At 34.8% G+C, this 18,180-nt stretch overlaps 1 protein-coding gene across 4 annotated transcripts in view; it reads right to left on the minus strand.

The window, feature by feature from the left end:
- Positions 1-483: 483 nt before the first annotated feature.
- The window catches only part of OLFM3 (olfactomedin 3), a 194,836-nt gene continuing 177,139 nt past the window's right edge, over positions 484-18,180 (minus strand). For 3 of the 4 annotated variants that reach the window (XM_057746497.1, XM_057746491.1, XM_057746483.1), the window contains 2 exons: positions 2,416-2,522; positions 625-1,302 (listed from right to left, as the gene is read on the minus strand). In XM_057746497.1, coding sequence (XP_057602480.1) covers positions 625-1,302; positions 2,416-2,522 — 785 coding nt within the window. Of the gene's footprint in view, positions 1,303-2,415; positions 2,523-18,180 lie in introns of all 4 variants that reach the window. The other variant, XM_057746499.1, reaches the window with a different exon arrangement.

Here is an 18,180-nt window from a genome sequence, read left to right on the forward strand (position 1 = left end):
ATTACTTATTTTCACATAAGTGAAGAGATACAATTGCACAATGGTGGTTACAATGGTAGAAATACATATTGCCAATAAAATGTTAGCAAGAGATTTAAAAATGACTGTACAGCACCGCATCAGAGAATTATATAACAGCAAAATGATTAATATTATTTTCTCATATAAATAAGATCCTTAAATCTTTTTTAGAAATAAATGGAGGGAAAGTGCTTTTTTTTTTTTTCCTAATTCCTACCAAAATATTTTCTGATGTGGAGCAAAAGACAGTAAGATATGACAGAGTTAAAAAAAAAAAGACATTCATGCATTTAAGCCACCATTAATCTCTGACTCTAATATAAGGCAGATCATTAATCTTTTGTAAAACTATGACTTTAACCACTTAAGCTCTTTTTAGTGCTTTTCATGACAAGGGCATGATAGGCATTGCAAATTTAGGACTTAAGATGTTTCCAACAGGTTAATTTATACAGGCTCAGATGTTTTTTGAAACACCAACTTCACAATAAAAAATGCTTTGGAGAAACGATGAAAATTATAATAAAGAAAAAAACAGAAGGGGTCCTATAGAGTTTATCACAAATGACACTTGTTTAGATCAATGAAAAAAGTTACATTTGCTTATGTGTCATCCTCAGTCTTAATGATGTGGAAAAGGGTGACATTGAATAGGACCTGGTGACCATTGTTCCAGGCATAAAGAGCTCTATCTCTTGCATTGTAGTCAAGCATGGATATGTGAAAGTATTGGTTATGAAAGGGAATGTCCGTGTACTCATATGTGGAGGTTTTGGTGGAATAGGAATAATACACCTTGGCTCCGGTTAAGTGGGAATTGGTGACATACAGTGTCCCACAGATCATGAAGGATTCCCCTGCACTTCTCTTGGGATAGCCAGTGCTCCAGCTCTTCATCACCTCCAATGTATCTTGGTTAAGTTGGCTGATGACAATATTGCCGGCATTCTGGTTAGTTGCATACACAGCCCACAGTCCAATTTCATCAGCCATTAGGTCAATGTCAGAGAACCCACCCCATGTGTAAGGGTAAACGTTGTGAAAACCAGCATACTCCAGGCTTCGCTGGGCAAGCACTCTCCCCAGGTCAAAGCTGTATTTGATGATGATGTTGCTCTGATACTTGTTAAAATAGAGTGAGCCATTGTAGACAACATGGTTAGTTCCTGCCCATTTGAAAGGGAGGTTGTATGTCCTCGATTCAGCCCCACTGACAAAGTCTGCAATTGATTTGTATTCACGGACAATTTTATTGTTAGTATAACTGTCCATGTACCAAACCTGGAAAGAAGGGAAAAAATGGAGTAATTAAATTCTGTACTTTTTTGAGAATTCCAAAATAAAGACAGTGAGAATCAACACATATTCATATTGTCATTCTCAGGCTCTGGAAGATTCTCTTACCACTTACCTGCTGCGCAGTGTGATAGTACTGCAGGCTTTGGCAAAAACAGTGGCATGCTCTGTGTGGGAAGGAAACAACTAAATGTACTGCCTTGAAGTTGATTTGCTTTTCGTCCCTTCTTTTTTTGTTGTTTTTAAAGTTTTTGACATTCAGTACATATCACTGAGTGAATCAAACATATATCAATGCAAATCACATCACTTTGTTCATTTACCTGATCAATTCAATTAGTGATGATTGCAAAAAACATCACGTTTGGAAAACGTGTTTATTCCACCACTTGCTCTGAAAAATATATGGCCTAATTTTGTACATTCAACTTATTTTTCCTTTATGGATACCACAGAACCTTCTAGTAATACTTGTTCATTGGATCAGCTCATAGGTACGACCACCTTTTAATGAAATAATTTTGCTACTTTAGCTACTAAACTTGCTTGGATGTAACCCTTGAGAATCCTAATGTATACTGAGTTCTGTAATAGAACATAAATAGAGGTACGGCAAGTTTCTAGTATATTGATTTTCATAATACAGGCATTGCCAGATACCCTCCAAAAGTTTCAGTGCTCTTTTCTTTAAAATTACCCCTAGATTCTAGGGATATTTTAGCTTGTTTAGTGAATTGGTTAGCTCTTGAGTTTTTTACTTATTTAGTGGTTTTTTTTTTCCCACAGTAAGTAGCAAATTTTAGGAGTATACAGAGAATTTTGTATGCTTGTAACTAGCCCTTTTCAAGCATAAAACAGGATTAAAACCAATAAAAAATTAGATTCACTATACTGATGAATTATGGGATAGAACATTTTACTAAGATGCTTGCCATATATCTGTAGATATGTTAATATTATCAAGTTGAAAATATTTGCAAACAGTGTGACACTTTTCAAGTTGAAACTAATATCCTTGAAAAAAAATGAATAGTCTAGTTGACATAAAGTTTAAACAAAACGTAATTCTAAGAAAAGGCATTTGAGGAAGCAACATACTCTGTTATTTTTTTCAGATGCTAAAGGATCTGTCATCCAAGCGCCAAATCGGGTTCCAGATGTCTTGACTGTAATTGGGCCTGTGATTTTCATCAATTTGCCACATGCTGAAATTAGAGTAACATAAACATGTTGAGTGAACATGGCCAATGATTCCAACACACATACTTACACCAAGAGCAAAGAAAGGGATCCTAAAACAAAGCAAATAGAGTCAGTATCACATATTCTGAATAAATGATCATTCATCTTGGCTGCTATGCATTTAACTATAATTTGAACCATGAGTGGTTGCTTTTTCAGTGCCCTAGATCTAAAGCATAGAATTTTAAAATGGGAAATTAATTATACAATCTAGAAAGAAATAAGTGAGGAAAATCATTATCATTATACCAATTCAGCTGCTTCTTCTAAGAAGTCAGAAAAATTAAATTGTCCATGGACCTATTTACCTGACCACCAGCTTCCCCTTACCTGACCCTCCTTCCTCATGCTCTGAGACTTTGGATTACTTATACAAGCTAGAGAGAACTCTATAAGCTGATTTTCAGTTTGTATTGGTAAATGAGCAGCTCCTGTGCAAGTTATATTTATAGAATATAATAATAAAATGTAATCACAATCTACCTGAAAGAAGTAGAGTTTTGAAGGGTAAATGCCTTGCGTGGGCCTGATAGAGCAGCCCTAAAGGTACAAAGAAAAAAAAAAAAATCCCTCGAAACTGAAGCCCTCAGACCCTGTAGTCCCACGCAGAGAAAGATGTAGAGTATCAATTGATGTAATACGTGATAAGAAGCTAGTGACTTTCTTGAAAAATTATACTTTTTATCACTCTAGCCATGAATAAAATCTTAGGAAAAGCTTGGACTTCATAAGTGCCAAAGTCTAAACCAAAAAAGAAACCCAGGCATTTTGTGAGATTTTTTTCAACAGCAAAATTGAAAAATAATTTATTATATACATACTGTGAAAGGCTATATAAATGCCTATAACTGTTGACTTTTGGTCTAAAGAAAGAAATTTTCCTATCCATTTATACTCCTTTTTTTTTCTGTTCTTTTTTTACCCAAAAACATTGTTCTATACGGCCCATGTTTCTTAGATCCCCCTCTGCCTATTCTTAGAATTGATAAATTTCAATGTAGTGCCTGTCGGTTCCTGTGTGTTTGGAAGGGAAAGAAGAGATCCCCAAAGCAAATAAAGGACAAAACTAATTGTAGCTTAGGGCTTATTTTGGCTCATTTTTCTCTATGTATGTTCTTCATAAGAATAATTTGTAACGGAAAAAATACTAAGCCAGGCAGTTAGAAAGATGATGAATGATAACATTATATTTTGTGCTATTGCTTCAGTGATAACTACACATTTAGTAATCTCCAGCTTTTTATGAAACCTAAACTGAATATATATTTTTTCTTCTTTTTTGAAGAAACTAGATGTGATAGCATCTTTATATATTTTACATAAAGGAATTACTTTATAATTTCCTAAGATCTCATAAACTGAGCAAATCTTTGTGGCATTATCTATATTGAATAGCAAGATCTTTGGTTAAAGCTATTTAAAATATATTAGCTCAACTTGGTATAAACACATGAACAATATGTGAGCAAAACAGTATCAATTTGAACTGGAAAAAATTAAATGTATCCTGAAAGAATCTAAGTTGAGTATATTCTCTGAATGCACTAAATAAGTGAAAGTAATATGATCTTTAATGATGGCCTACATAAATATTTCTAAATTCACAGATGGTAAATGCATGAAGATTTAAAGTATAAGTATATTGAAATAAGTAGAAAGGCATCCCTCCCCCTAAAAAACACCGCAAAATAAAATATGTGTTTTCTTCCTTATACATGAATAATAAATTCTTTTGTTGAATAGAATACAAGTAGCAAAAATAAGTAAAATATGAAAAGTAACTGGCTTCAGATGATGGTGCTTTTATCTCCTTTATTTTGCAAGCTCTCATTAAAATGATAGTAAGGGAGTAAAACATGAGGGAAGGAAACCCAAAGCAAAGAGGATGGTACAAGAGCCATTAGTGGAGAAGAAACTTTTAACAAATTTCTAGAAGGAAGAAAGTGATGGAGAGTGGTAGTTAAAGGTGTAGGATGAAATAAGATGCACTATTGTCTATGCAGAAGAGGTAAGAGCTGAGGATGGAGTTGCTCTGCCTTGAAGAAAAGTAAGGGACTCAGGATCTAAGCGGGTTCAAGATGGCTATGCAGGAAGATCCTGAACTCACCTTCTCTCCCATGCATACAGTAAATCTACAACTAAATATGGAATAATTCCCTTGGAAAGGGACCTGAAAGCTGGATGAACAGAGCCTCCACAACAAAGAGTAAAAGGACAGCATTGAGATGGGTAGGAGAAGCAGAGGGGGGCCTCTTGCCAAGAGAAAAACAAAGCACCAGATTGAAAAACTCATGAACCAGAGGTGAAGGGGACCCACTTCCTAATCTTTAGTATCTTCTGGAGAGATGGAAAGCAGTTGGGATACTACCTGGAGACTGAGACACTGGCAGGTGCAATTTTGCAATCTCAGGCTACCTTGCTAATGCCAATGCTGGTGGTTGCCATTTTGGAATTCTTCCTCTAACCTATTAGTGCCAGTGGATGCATCCCACTAAGACCCGCACTCACCCATGTGCCTTGGCTAGACCTCATAGCTGGCCAAGAAATATCCCTTCCAACCCATGTGTTGAAGCACCTGTGGCTGGGCCCATAGCTGGTCTTGAGTCCTAGCCCCACCAGCCAGTACACAGAAGCAGCTATGGCCAGGTCCCACAGCTGGTCCAAGGAGCAGCCCCATCCACTAGCATGTCACACCCACAGTAACAGTGGGGTGCATGCAGCCCAAATAAGGGACACCACCGAAGTGCCTGGCTCTGGTGGTCAGGTGGCATTGTGCCTCTGAACCCTTGAGGATATGTCCTACATAAGGCCACTCCTTCAAGACTAGGAGAAATAGCTGATTTAACTAATACATAGAAACAAATACAGAGAATTTGGCAAAATGAGATAGAGGAACATGTTCTAATAGAACAAGGCAAAAATCTCAGGAAAGGAACTAAATGAAATGAACGTAAGCAGTCCACCTGATAAAAAGTTCAAATTGGTAGTCATAAAAATGCTCACTGAACTCAGGAGAAGAATGGATGAACACAGTGAGAACTTCCACAAAGAGAGAGGAAGCACAAGAAAAATATTAGAAGTTATAACTGAAACAAGAAAATATCCTAGAAGTGTTCAACAGCAAACTAGATAAGGAATAAGAATAAATCAGTGAACTGGAAGACAAAACAATGACACTCACCCAGACTGAGCAGCAAAATGAATAAAGCATTTTAAAAAGTGTAGTTGCCTTAAGGGACCTTTGAGACAATATCAAGCTGAATAACGTTTCCATTATAGGCATCTCAGATGAGGAAGCAAGAGAAAGGACCAGAAAAATTATTTGAAGAAAGAGTGGCTGAAAATTTCCTAATCTGGGGAATGAAATAGGCATCCAACTCCAGGAAGCCCAGAGAGTTCCAAAAAAGATGAACCCAAAGAGAAACCAAAACCCATAATTAAAATGGTAAATGTTAAGCATAAGAGAGAATTCTAAAAGCAGCAAGAGAAAAACAACTTGTTGCATACAAGGGAAATCCTTTTAAGTCTATGAGAAGGTTTCTCAGCAGAAACTGTACAGACCAGAGGGGAGGGGCATTACATATTCAAAATGCTAAAAGGAAAAAAAAAATCTTTCAATCAAGAATTCTCTACCCAACAAGGTTATTATTTGGATTTAAAGGAGAGATCAAGAATTTCCTAAATAAACAGAAGTTAAAGGAATAAAGTGTGTCATCAAAAGTATAAAATGTGAAAAAATAAAGATTTGGAATATGTTCAAATTTAAGTTGCTGTCATCTGAAACAAGACAGCTATTAACATATTATGTTTTTATGAGAACCACAAGGTAATCACAAAGAAAAAACTTACAGTAAATACAAATAAGGAAAATGAGAAAGGAATTTAAACACAACACTGAAGAAAACTGCCAAAACAGAAGGAAAGAGAGAAAGAAAGAAACAGAGAGGAACCACAAGAACAGAGAGAAACAATGTAAAAAAGGGCAGTAAGTACACACCTGTCAGTAATTACTTTGAATGTAAATAGACTAAATTCACCAATCAGAAGACACAGAGTGGCTGAAAGGATAAAAAAGCAAGGCCCATCTATATGCTGCCTACAAGAGACTCACTTCAGAAGTAAGGACACACACAAACAAGGTGGAGGGATGGAAAAAATATTTCGTACAAGTGGAAATGAAAAGAATGCTGGAGTAGTCATATTCATAGCAGGCAAACTAAACTTTAAACCAAAAACTGTAATAAAAGACAAAGAAGGGCAATACATAACTATAATGGTAAATCCAATAAGAAAATATAACATTTATAAATGCATAGGCACCCAACAGAGGAGCTCCTAGATATATAAAACAAATATTAATGGGCTTAAATGGAAAAACTGAAAGCAATACAATAATAGTAGGGAACTTTTAACACCCCATTTACATTAATGGATAGATCACCCAGACGTGAAAATCAATAAGGAAATGTCAGACTGAAATGACACATTAGACCAGATAGGCTTAATAGAAACATACAAACATTCCACTCAGAAGCATCAGAATGCACATTCTCCTCAAGTGCACATGGGACATTCTCCAGTATAGATCACATATTAGGTCATAACGTGTCACTAAATTCAAGAAGAGTGAAATCATATCACACACACAGATCAATGGAACAGAATTGAGAGCCCAGAAATAAATTCACAGATGTATGGACAATTAATTTGCAGCATAGGAGCAAAGAACATACAGTGGAGAAAGAAGAGTCTCTTCAATAAGTGGTGTTGGGAAAACTGGATAGCCATGTGTGAAAAAATGAAACTAGACCATCATCTTACATCATACACAAAAATGAACTCAAAATGGTTTAAAGACTTAAATGTAAAACCTGAAACCATTAAATTTCTAGGAAAAACCATAGGTGGTAACCTCATAGATATTGGTCTTAGCAGTGTTTTTGTGGCTCTGACTCCAAAGGCAAGGGAAACAAAAGCAAAAATAAGCTAATGAGACTATACCAAACTAAAAAGCTTCTTCACAGCATGGAAACCATCATCAAAATCAAAAGGCAATCTGCTGAATGGGAGAAGATATTTGCAAATCATCTATCTGATAAGGAGTTAATATCCAGAACATGTAAAAACTCATACAGCTCAACAACAAAAAACAAGCTGATTAAAAATGGGCAGAGGATTTAAATAGACAGTTTGACAAAGAAAATATAGAGATGGCTGATAGACATATGAAAAGATGTTCAACGTCATTAATTATTAGGGAAATGCAGGTCACAGCCACAATGAGATATTGCCTTATGCCTGTTAGAATGACTACTATTGAAAAGATAAGAAATAACTAATGTTGGAGAGAATATGAAGATAAGGGAACATTTTTACACTGTTGGTAGGACAGTGCAGTCACTATGGAAAATAGTTTGGTGATTCCTCAAAAAAAAGTAAGAATAGTATTACCATATGACTGAGCTTTTCTACACCTAGGTATTTATGCAAAGAACATGAAAACACTAATTTGAAAAGATATATGCACCCCTGTGGTCATTTCAGTAGTATTTACAATATCCATTATATGAAAACAACCTAATTGTCCATCGATGGATGAATGGATAAAGAAGTATACACAATGGAATACTACATAGCCATAAAGAAACCCTGCCATTTATGAAAACATGGATGGACGATGAAGGTTTTATGCCATGTGAAAAATTCAGACAGAGAAAGACTAATACCATATAATTTCACTCATTTCTAGAATCTAAAAAACCAAGCAAACAAACAAACAAAGCACAAAAACAAACTGATAGATACAGAGATCAGATAGTGTTTCCCAGAGGGGAAGGGGTTGAGGGATGGGAGAAATAAGTGATGGCAGTCAACTGTTTGGTGATAGATGATTACTAGACTTGTGGTGATGATCACTTTGTAGATATACAGATGTTGAATTATAATGTACACCTGAAACTTGTATAACGAAAATTTTAAAAAAAAGTTAGGGATTCAGAAACATAGGTATAAAGGATGTTGCAGGTGAGATAGGACCCTGAAAACAAGAACATCACTGAAAGCATTGCTTAAGAGCAATTGATCCCACATTAACTCATCCTTGTTGTGGGACTATCACAGAAGGCAGTTAAAAAAGAATCTCCAAAACTGTGTTAATTGCCTGATTAGACTTAGGCCAACTAATGAAAGCACTGAAGCTCCAGAACAAAGGCTCTTGCATTCTAGCATTAGTAGTCTCCTTGCCTACTTGCCATGGGATGAAGTGTCAATTCCTACCTAAATACTGAATTTCCAAGCAGATTTATTATTCAAATCTTTAAAAAAAAAAATCAATGTTTAACCAAGGTTTAGCATGTATTTTTGAAAGCTTACAATAAGAATGACCAAAGTTAATGTGCAGAAAAACCAGAACACCATAAAAAGAGAGATAATTCAGAGAGCAGAAGAAATCCTAGTGTCTTTAAAGAGATTTGTGTATTGTAGGCTATATACCATGAAAGGAAAACACAAGAAAGCTACTGGAAATTAAAAGTGTGATTTCATTTTAAAAAATAATAAGTTGGAAGATAAAAAGAATTATCCCTAAAATTAAAAGAGAAAGATAAAATGAAAATAAGATAAAATATATGGATGCATATAGGATTGATCCAGAAGCTCCAATATCTGAAAAGCTAGTTTCTAGAGTGAGAGGAGAGAAAAAAAAAAGTAAAGAAGATTTTCAAAGAAATTATACAGAGAATTTCCCAAATACAAAACCAAAATATTCAGAATCAAAGCCTACACTATAATAAATGAGAAAAGATTTACTCCTAAAAATATTATTGTGAAATTTTAGAAGATACTGAATGTAGTGAAGAAATTAGACCTTTTCAGAGAAAATACGTGACCTGGACTCATGCAAACAAGTAAGAATTAGACTGACATTGACTTTTCATCAATACTGGATGCTTGAAAATAATAATCAGTACCTTTATACTTAGGAAGAAAAATCAGAGAAGACAGAATAAGGGTATTTTCTGACATGCAAGATTTTCAAAGTTTACCTACAATGCACTCTTTCTTAAGAAGTTACTTGAGTTATATTGCAGCACAGTAAACAATATACCAAGACAGGAAAAGATCAGGAGAATATGATTTCTCGTTTCAGAGTGACAACTGTGTAGAAGGCCTTGAGAACAGTTAGTCCAGAATGGACAGAATCTCCAGGAGGGAGGCCTCAGAAGTAAGAGGAATTAATCTATAGAAATACTATATGAGACCTTCTAGGAAAAAACTGGATATGGTGAAGGCAGTTATTGAAGTACATAAAAGGAGAATTCACTTGAACTTAACTCTGGTAATGGACTCATTTGGATAGCATTGATGTGACATTGGACTTAGAGACACTGAAGTCCACCACTTCGCTTCTAAAGAACAACATAAGCATTGTGATAATAATGCAAACACTCGTGTTTAACTTGTAGAATCAGCCTGTGAACTAATTATAGACTACTCAGCAGACATTTCATCTGCTCTATGATTATCGAAAAGACAAAATGTTTCCAATGACGATAACATAAAAGCATTAGGTAAAGTTCACACTGTGAAAAAATTTAAAATTGAAAGAAGAAATGATAGATGGATGTAACTGTCTTTGTATTTAAAAATATGGGGAACTTCCCTGGTGGTGCAGTGGTTAAGAATCCGCCTGCCAATGCAGATCCCTGGTCGGGAAAGATCCCACATGCTGTGGAGCAGCTAAACCTGTATGCCACAACTACTGAGCCTGCGCTCTAGAACCCCCGAGCCACAACTACTAAGCCCACATGCTGCAACTACTGAAGCCCACACGCCTAGAGCCTGTGCTCCACAGCAAGAGAAGCCACTGCAATGAGAAGCCCGTGCACCACATCAAAGAGTAGCCCCAGCTCGCTGCAACTAGAGAAAGGCCGTGTGCAGCAATGAAGACCCAAGGCAATCAATAAATAAATTAATTGATTTCTTAAAAATTTAAAAAGAAATGAAACCTTAAAAAATGAAAAAATAAAAATATGGTGTTAAGAGAGTTTTCCTAGAGTTGATGAAAAAATAATATTCAAATGTAAGGTTTGAAGTCACAAAGTTGATAAGGATTGGACTCTGAATAGTTATAAAAGCATATTATGAGGTGACAAGAAACAAAGTGGCTTTGGTTGGGCCCTCTATATCCCCACATTGCAGAGAAGAAAGTTAGTAAACAACATCCAAAATTGATAAACCAGAAAAGAAAAGAAAAGTGGAAAAAAGCATATTGACCACCTGAAGCCATAAATTTAACCACCTGAAGCCTTAAAATTAAACTTAAATGTGATTGCCTCTGGAGAGCAGAGCTGGAGGAGGACACTGTTGCTTTTTATTCCAAGTCCTTTTTTATTCTAAGCATATAATTTTCTAGCCATGTACATACAATATTTAATTGTAATTTAAAAAGTTAAAATAGTTGCAGAAACTTAAAAGCAGAGATTAAGTTTAAAAAACAAAAATCACATGTATATACTGCCTATTGAAAAATCATTTACAGATTTTTATTTGCCTTGCTTCCTTGCAGGTCTAGGAAGTAGGTGGAAATTGAAGATGTAAATAAGTCTCCAGAATTGGAAGCTGTGAATTACTCTGCATTTTAATTTGGTTTCAGTACTGTAAGTACTAGATTGAACTTGTGTTCTTTAAATTTCTAGCTCTGTCTTACAATTGATAATGTAATCTCTCTCTTTAGTTCTTTTAATCTTAAAAAAATTAGAATCCATACTATGAATTTTAACATTCATCAGTTACTTCATATAGATGTTAAGAAAAGCTAATAAATGATAACTTTGGTTAGTACATTTGCTATACTAAAAGGTACTAATCATGTGATTCAAGTAGAAATGTTGTACATTTTATTTCAAGACTAAGTGATTATGACCTTGGGAAAATATGCTCCTGTTGAACACCTAGTTTCTTTAAGAGGAAATATTAGTCTAAAATGTCTTGAGAAATATCTTTTAAAGATGAATAATATTTAATGATAATTTGAAAAAAAGACACAAAGAATCTCAGATGCCAGTTTAAATTTGTTCTGGATATAGATCAGTATAATGTCCCAAATATGAAACATAAATGTAATGGAACGTTCATCCCCACAAAACTTTATACCCAGAAATGACCAAATGGTAACACAATCAGTAAGAAATTATGATAATATCAGGTTGTTTTGAAAATGAATAGAGATTTTGTAGTTACAAAGTTTGCTTTAACATTTTAGTTGGACAAACTGTAAAATTAAACCTCAAACTAGGGGTTTGAGGTTTTAACCTACCTTATCAGCAAAATTGGCCCCTTTGCCATAGATATCTCTATTGCCTGAAGATTGAAGCATGGTTTGGACAAAGCAAGATGACACAAAGCTCATATTTACCTCAGTTGTATGCATCTTTTAGATGTTGATTTGTTTTCTGGGTTTAAATAGTCCTCTGGATTCAGTTTGTGTAGACATAACTTTAATATGAACTGAGTTGGATGGATTAATAAAAATCTGCATAAGAACCATCTTTGGAACTAGGATTCACACCATGCATCTCATGAATCAACATTTCCAGAAACTGATAATGCATTGATGGCCTGGGGTATCTTGGCTTCTGGAGTGTTTGGCTCTAACTCAGCATTGTATCCATATGGCAAAGAGATACTGCTAAGCCTTCTACTGTTTAGACCAGGAATTAAGAGAGAAAGTAAACCAGAGGTTAAAAGCTTCTGACACTTCAACTAAAAATGACTTTGCTTTGTTCCTGTAGCAATAGGCTTTTTCTCTGAAATATGGTAGAGGGTAAAATAAATAGTGAACAATTTAAATGTAAAATAATTATTTTTTAAGTAACCATTTACTGAGAACTTATTATGTACCAGGACCGTGCTAGATACTGGGGATATAAGATGAATAGGTAGACAAAATAGGTCCAGAGGTTGTAGCTTCTCAAAGTACTGTTGCTTATATGCTATCCTTTCTATTTCTTTTCCTCTTTTTCTTTTTTGAATTAACTGGCAAGGAAAGTTAAGTGAAGAAGTTATTTCAGGCCAAATCTATGTTGAGAAAAAAAGGATTCAGCATTGAGTGCACTGAATATCTGTTGATAATAAATACAAATTATAGAAATTCAGCCCTGGGTACTGAAATTCATAATAGCACTTCTTTCAGTAAGACAGCCTTCTTAGATAACTTGAAATTTATCTCCTTTAAAGCCACATTTACCTCTACTCTACTACAAAATATAGCCATAAACTGTCAAACAGAGAAACAACCAAATGCAACTGATCTCCCATGTTTCATTTTCTATAAAAAATGAAGGTGGGAGTCTAGAAAGGATATGTTTAATGCAGTTACATTTCTTATTAGGTCTTACTAATTTTGTCCTGCATATCTGTCTTTTTTTTTTAAAGAACTTTTATTGAGATACAGTTAACATACAACAAACTGCATATATTTCGAGTGTACAATTTGTTTTTTTTTTTCTAATTAGTAATGTATACATGGCAATCCCAATCTCCCAATTCATCCCCCTCCCCCCAGCCTTCCCTGCTTTCCCCACTTGGTGTCCATATGTTTGTTCTCTACATCTGTGTCTCTATTTCTGCCTTGCAAACAGGTTGATTTGTACCATTTTTCTATTTTTCGCATATATGTGTTAACATACGATATTTGTTTTTCTCTTTCTGACTCACTTCACTCTGTATGACAGTCTCTGGGTCCATCCGTGTCTCTACAAATGTCCCAATTTCATTCCTTTTTACAGCTGAGTAACATTCCATTGTATATATGTACCACATCTTTTTTATCCATTCATCTGTTGATGGACATTTAGGTTGCTTCCATGTCCTGGCTATTGTAAATAGTGCTGCAATGAACATTGGAGTGCATGTGTCTTTTTGAATTATGGTGTTCTTTGGGTATATGCGCAGTAGTGGGATTGCTGGGTCATATGGTAACTCTATTTTTAGTTTTGCAAGGAACCTCCATACTGTTCTCCATAGTGGCTGTATCAATTTACATTCCCACCAACAGTGCAAGAGCGTCCCCTTTTCTCCACACCCTCTCCAGCATTTACTGTTTGTAGATTTTCTGATGATGCCCATTCTGACCGGTGTGAGGTGATACCTCATTGTAGTTTTGATTTCCATTTCTCTGATAATTAGTGATGTTGAGCAGCTTTTCTATTTTGTCTTAATGGTAGCTGTCTTGTCTCTGTGAAAGTTGACTTATCTCTGTTATCTAGTAAATCAGTATAAATTTGCAAACTTTTAACTCTGGGAGATTTCAGTGAATGGGTTTTTAAGTTAGATAAAAACCATTTTCAAAATATGTATGTGAAACTCTCTTAGCTGTGGTTTCAAATATAGATATTGCATATCTAGTCTCTGGCCAAGAAAGAGCCTATGTACATTTATGAACTTTGTGCTTTTTATGCTTTGATTCTTCTATGTGTATTTCTTTCTCCATCATGTTCCTCCGTGTCTGTTACCCATTAGCTATCTCCCCTCTGCCCAGTGATTCACAATGTGCGATGCCAATGTTTGTCTTCCTGGCACCACTTGGAATTTGAGCTCTGTCCACCACAACTTTTCATCCCAAAGTAACAGCCTTTGATGAAACCAATCTTTGTAGTAATAATGTGAAAACTACACTGGAAATGAAGAATTAATGACCCAAAGTATTGACAATTTAAAAATAATGTCTATGTATATCTTAAATGAGTCCTTTAGTTTCTTAATCTAAAATAGTGAGTACATTGAAAATTTTGGACTGCACGGCAATAAACTTGCTTAAAATCCAAAATAGATCCATGATAATTATGTATGGAAATGTCCTTTACTCACTGTGTCATGGATAAAGTGCTTTGCATAAAGTTCTTCCACTTTGGGTGATCATAGTGGGGTGGCCTATTGACTAATCAATTCTTTTACCATTTACCTTGTTTGGTGGGAGTAATTGCAGTTCTTCCTCAGAAAGCACACCCTTACATGCTGAAAGAAGGGCTTTTTGATATTCAGTTAGGTGTATTTCATTCCCTCATTTATCAATTCATCCATGTTAAGATTTAATGAGCATCAAACACTGTTCTTGGTACTAGAATTACAATGATGAGAAAGACATAACACCTCTGTTCTGCTGAAACTTACATTTTGATGGGAAGAGGGAGAAAATAAATGAACAAATAAGCAAACAAGCTAATATATCATGAATAAATTTAACACTCATATTTAAATAGGGCAATTTGATAAAGAGCGACGGGGTCTGCTTTAGATTGGTGAGTGGGGAAGACCTTTCAAAGAGGGTGATATTTATTTTGGGATCTAATTGACAAGAAGGCAGCCATGGATACTTGAAGAGAAAAATGTTTAGGCATTGAATCAACTAGAAGAAGGCAGGGTTTTAAAGTAATTGGAAGCATGGTTTAAGAAATCTGCCTGGATTTGAATCCTGATTTTATCACTCACTCTCTGGGAGCCTTGAACAATTTTTAACCTCTCAGTGTCTTGTGGATAACAGCAGTAATAATATCTAACTCAAAGGGTTATTGGGAGGATTAAATAAAAAATACATGCTAAGTATTTGGTACACAGTTAATTGTTTAATAAATATTAGCTATTATTATTATTCTTGTAAAGGTCCTGGATTTGGATATGCTTGGTGAGTTAGGAGAAATCGAAATAAAAATGAAGAAGGCCAGTGTGTCCAGAGCAGACTTGCAAAAGTAGAAGATGAGGTTGGAGATGAATAGAATAAACCTTTGTAAAATCAGAGTGAGTATTTGGATTTTATTCTAGGTATGATGGAAAGCTTTTGGAGGATTTTAAGAAAATGGGGAAGTGACAGAATGTGAGCTACATTTAAAAAAGATCACTCTAGCTATATGTGGAAAATTAATTTTAGAGGAGGTAGAGTATAGGCAGAGAGACCCGTTGAATGTTATGAAGTTTGTCAGGTGAGAGATAATGAAAGTGGTAATGAAGATGGAGAAAAGTAGGTGGATTTGGGTTATTTTTTCTTTCTTTCTTTCTTTTTTTTTTTGGATAAAGTCGATAGGACCAGGCTTTGGATTAGATGTTAGGATGAAGAATGAAAAGAGAAATTAAAGAAAATCTCAAATTGAAAAATAATTTAGAGACATTTGGCTTGTTCAGATGGTCAGATTGAATTGTCATTTACCCAGATGAAATGCTGAGGAAGGAATGGGTTTGGAAAGAAAAATCAAGAATTCAGTATGGGTTATTTTAAGTTGTTCATGACTATTATCCATTGCCAGTAGAGATGTAGAGAAGATAGTATACAAATGTAGGTAGCAGACACCCTTCTGAGACACGGTTTTGACAGTCTTCTGCACACTGATGATAGTGAAAGCCAGAGCCTTGGAGAGAGGACATACACAAAGAAGAGGAACACATCTAGATCAGAGTTCTGGGACATCACAGTATTCATAGCACCCAGCAAAATAGCCCAATAAAAAGCTATAAATGGAATAGGAAAAATAGTGCAGTGTTAAGAAATCCTAAAGAAGAAAATATTTTAAGAAGAATGAAGTACTGACCTCTGGGGAATACAGAGATGTCTAGAAAATCAAAGAAATGATCATGGAATTTGGAAGCAAGAAGTCATTGGTGATTACAAGAATCAAATGAAGAGATTGTTGAGGTCAGAAACTGAGTTGGAATTGGTTTTGGAAAGCCTGTAAACCAAAGCAGCAGCTATAAAAGATTATTCTGAGCAGGAAAAAGAAGCAGGGAAAAGCGGTGAAGAAATACTAGGTTATAGGAAAATTTTATTCTTGTCCTGATGTTACTATCACTGCTTAATAAAGATTTGTTTGCCCTTATAAATAATCGAGAGGGAGAAATTTATGAGATGAAAGAGAATAATTAAATGAATTTCATGAGCAGATGGTAGTTTAATCTATTTAGTAACTATGTCTCTATCTTTTTATGGTTTTGTTGTTGTTGTTTCTCTCTCTGTTCTTACTGCCACAATTTCCCAGGAAATTTTTTTTTTGTGTAGTGTATTTCAACCAGGTTAGAATCTTGAGGTGGGTGTTAGGAGGTCTGGTTTCTAATCTAAGCCACAATATTAAATCATCATATGATATTGGATAATGTACTTATTCTCTAGGATGGAGTTTTCTCATCTCTAAGGTGGAAGTTCTGAAGCTTGGCATTTTGTTACTCTAAGGGGATATGGAATGGATAGGTGATCGATAGACGTTTATGCTGATGGGGAGAAGGTGATATTATTAATTTCCCAAAATGCCGGGAAGACAAATGTTCCTGCAAAAGTGGATAGCAAAGAAGGAAGTTAACAGTCTTGCTTCATTGATTTTCTCCTGCTATGCTCTTGTGTCTGCAGTGAGACACATGAAAATATTAGCATTTTATAATATATTACATGTGCTTGGTTCTGTATGTTTAGAAAATATGCTGAATGGATAGTTGAGAAAAGTAACCATTTTAATACTCTGATCATTATGAGACAGTAATTTTTTTTGATCAGTTGCAATCCACATTTATCAATGAGTAGCTATGGATAAGGTATCATTTGGGATTCATCAGGAAGATCAGTTTTTTGGGTCCATGAAGCCTAAAAACCATCTGTCTTTCTGTTTATTTCTTTAATACATAATTGTACTTTGTAATATCATCGACTAATAGCTCTGGATTTTAATCTTAAGGCCATGCCCATATAAATAAACTAAATGGAATGGCAAATATGTTTATAACAGAATGATATTTCATTTTACTTAAGGCCATTGAAGAACTCATGTAACAAGAAGTAGACATGATTTGATCTTTAAAGTCTATCTATTAAGGCTGCCTAAAATAAGTTTGTCTCCACCACACATTTGATAGTAAAATCTATTTTTATTATTTAATATTTTATTTGTATGTCTAATCTTACCAACTATGCTGCTGAAGGAAAGTGGGGATAAGAATGGACATAACAGATGCCATATTGCATGGCATGGAATGAGTTTTCGGTGGGTGTCTGGTAAATGGGATCAAGAATAATATGTCTAAATACCTCCCCCACTTTCCAAAATTAACACAGTTTTACTTGTAAATTATTTTTAAAACTTCCTGAACTTTTTCTGAGATAAAGCTTATATTATGAACATATCTTTAAGAAGAAGCCTACTTAACATTGAAACTAAATAGGGCAGAATTGAATTATGAAAACTGAATAATTTGGCAATTCATGCTTGCCTCTGAAAACACAGGTTTTATATTGTTAAAATGCTTACAATTTAGTTGTAATCTAACAAAATGTAAGACATAAAAAAAGAAAGATAAACAATAAGTCAGTTTATGGTAAAACAAAATATACCAGTTACCCCAAAAATGTGCTAAAATCATTAGGGTCTCAGGGTTTCAGAGGAGTGAATCGTCACCAAGTGCATGGACACTACAGAAATTGCATTCCATATTATAATCTGGAATTTTAGGAGGAATAGGACTCTTTGGTAAATGACTCATTTGAAGATCTCCTCAAGTTAAAATAGGAGGTATTCTTATAACTTTCTCCCATTTTATTTCCAAGTTAAATCTCACTCTTCTTCATCCCAGGCACACAGTTTGACTTTG

Source organism: Hippopotamus amphibius, chromosome 1, assembly GCF_030028045.1.
Source record: "Hippopotamus amphibius kiboko isolate mHipAmp2 chromosome 1, mHipAmp2.hap2, whole genome shotgun sequence".
NCBI classification, from domain to species: Eukaryota; Metazoa; Chordata; class Mammalia; order Artiodactyla; family Hippopotamidae; genus Hippopotamus; species Hippopotamus amphibius.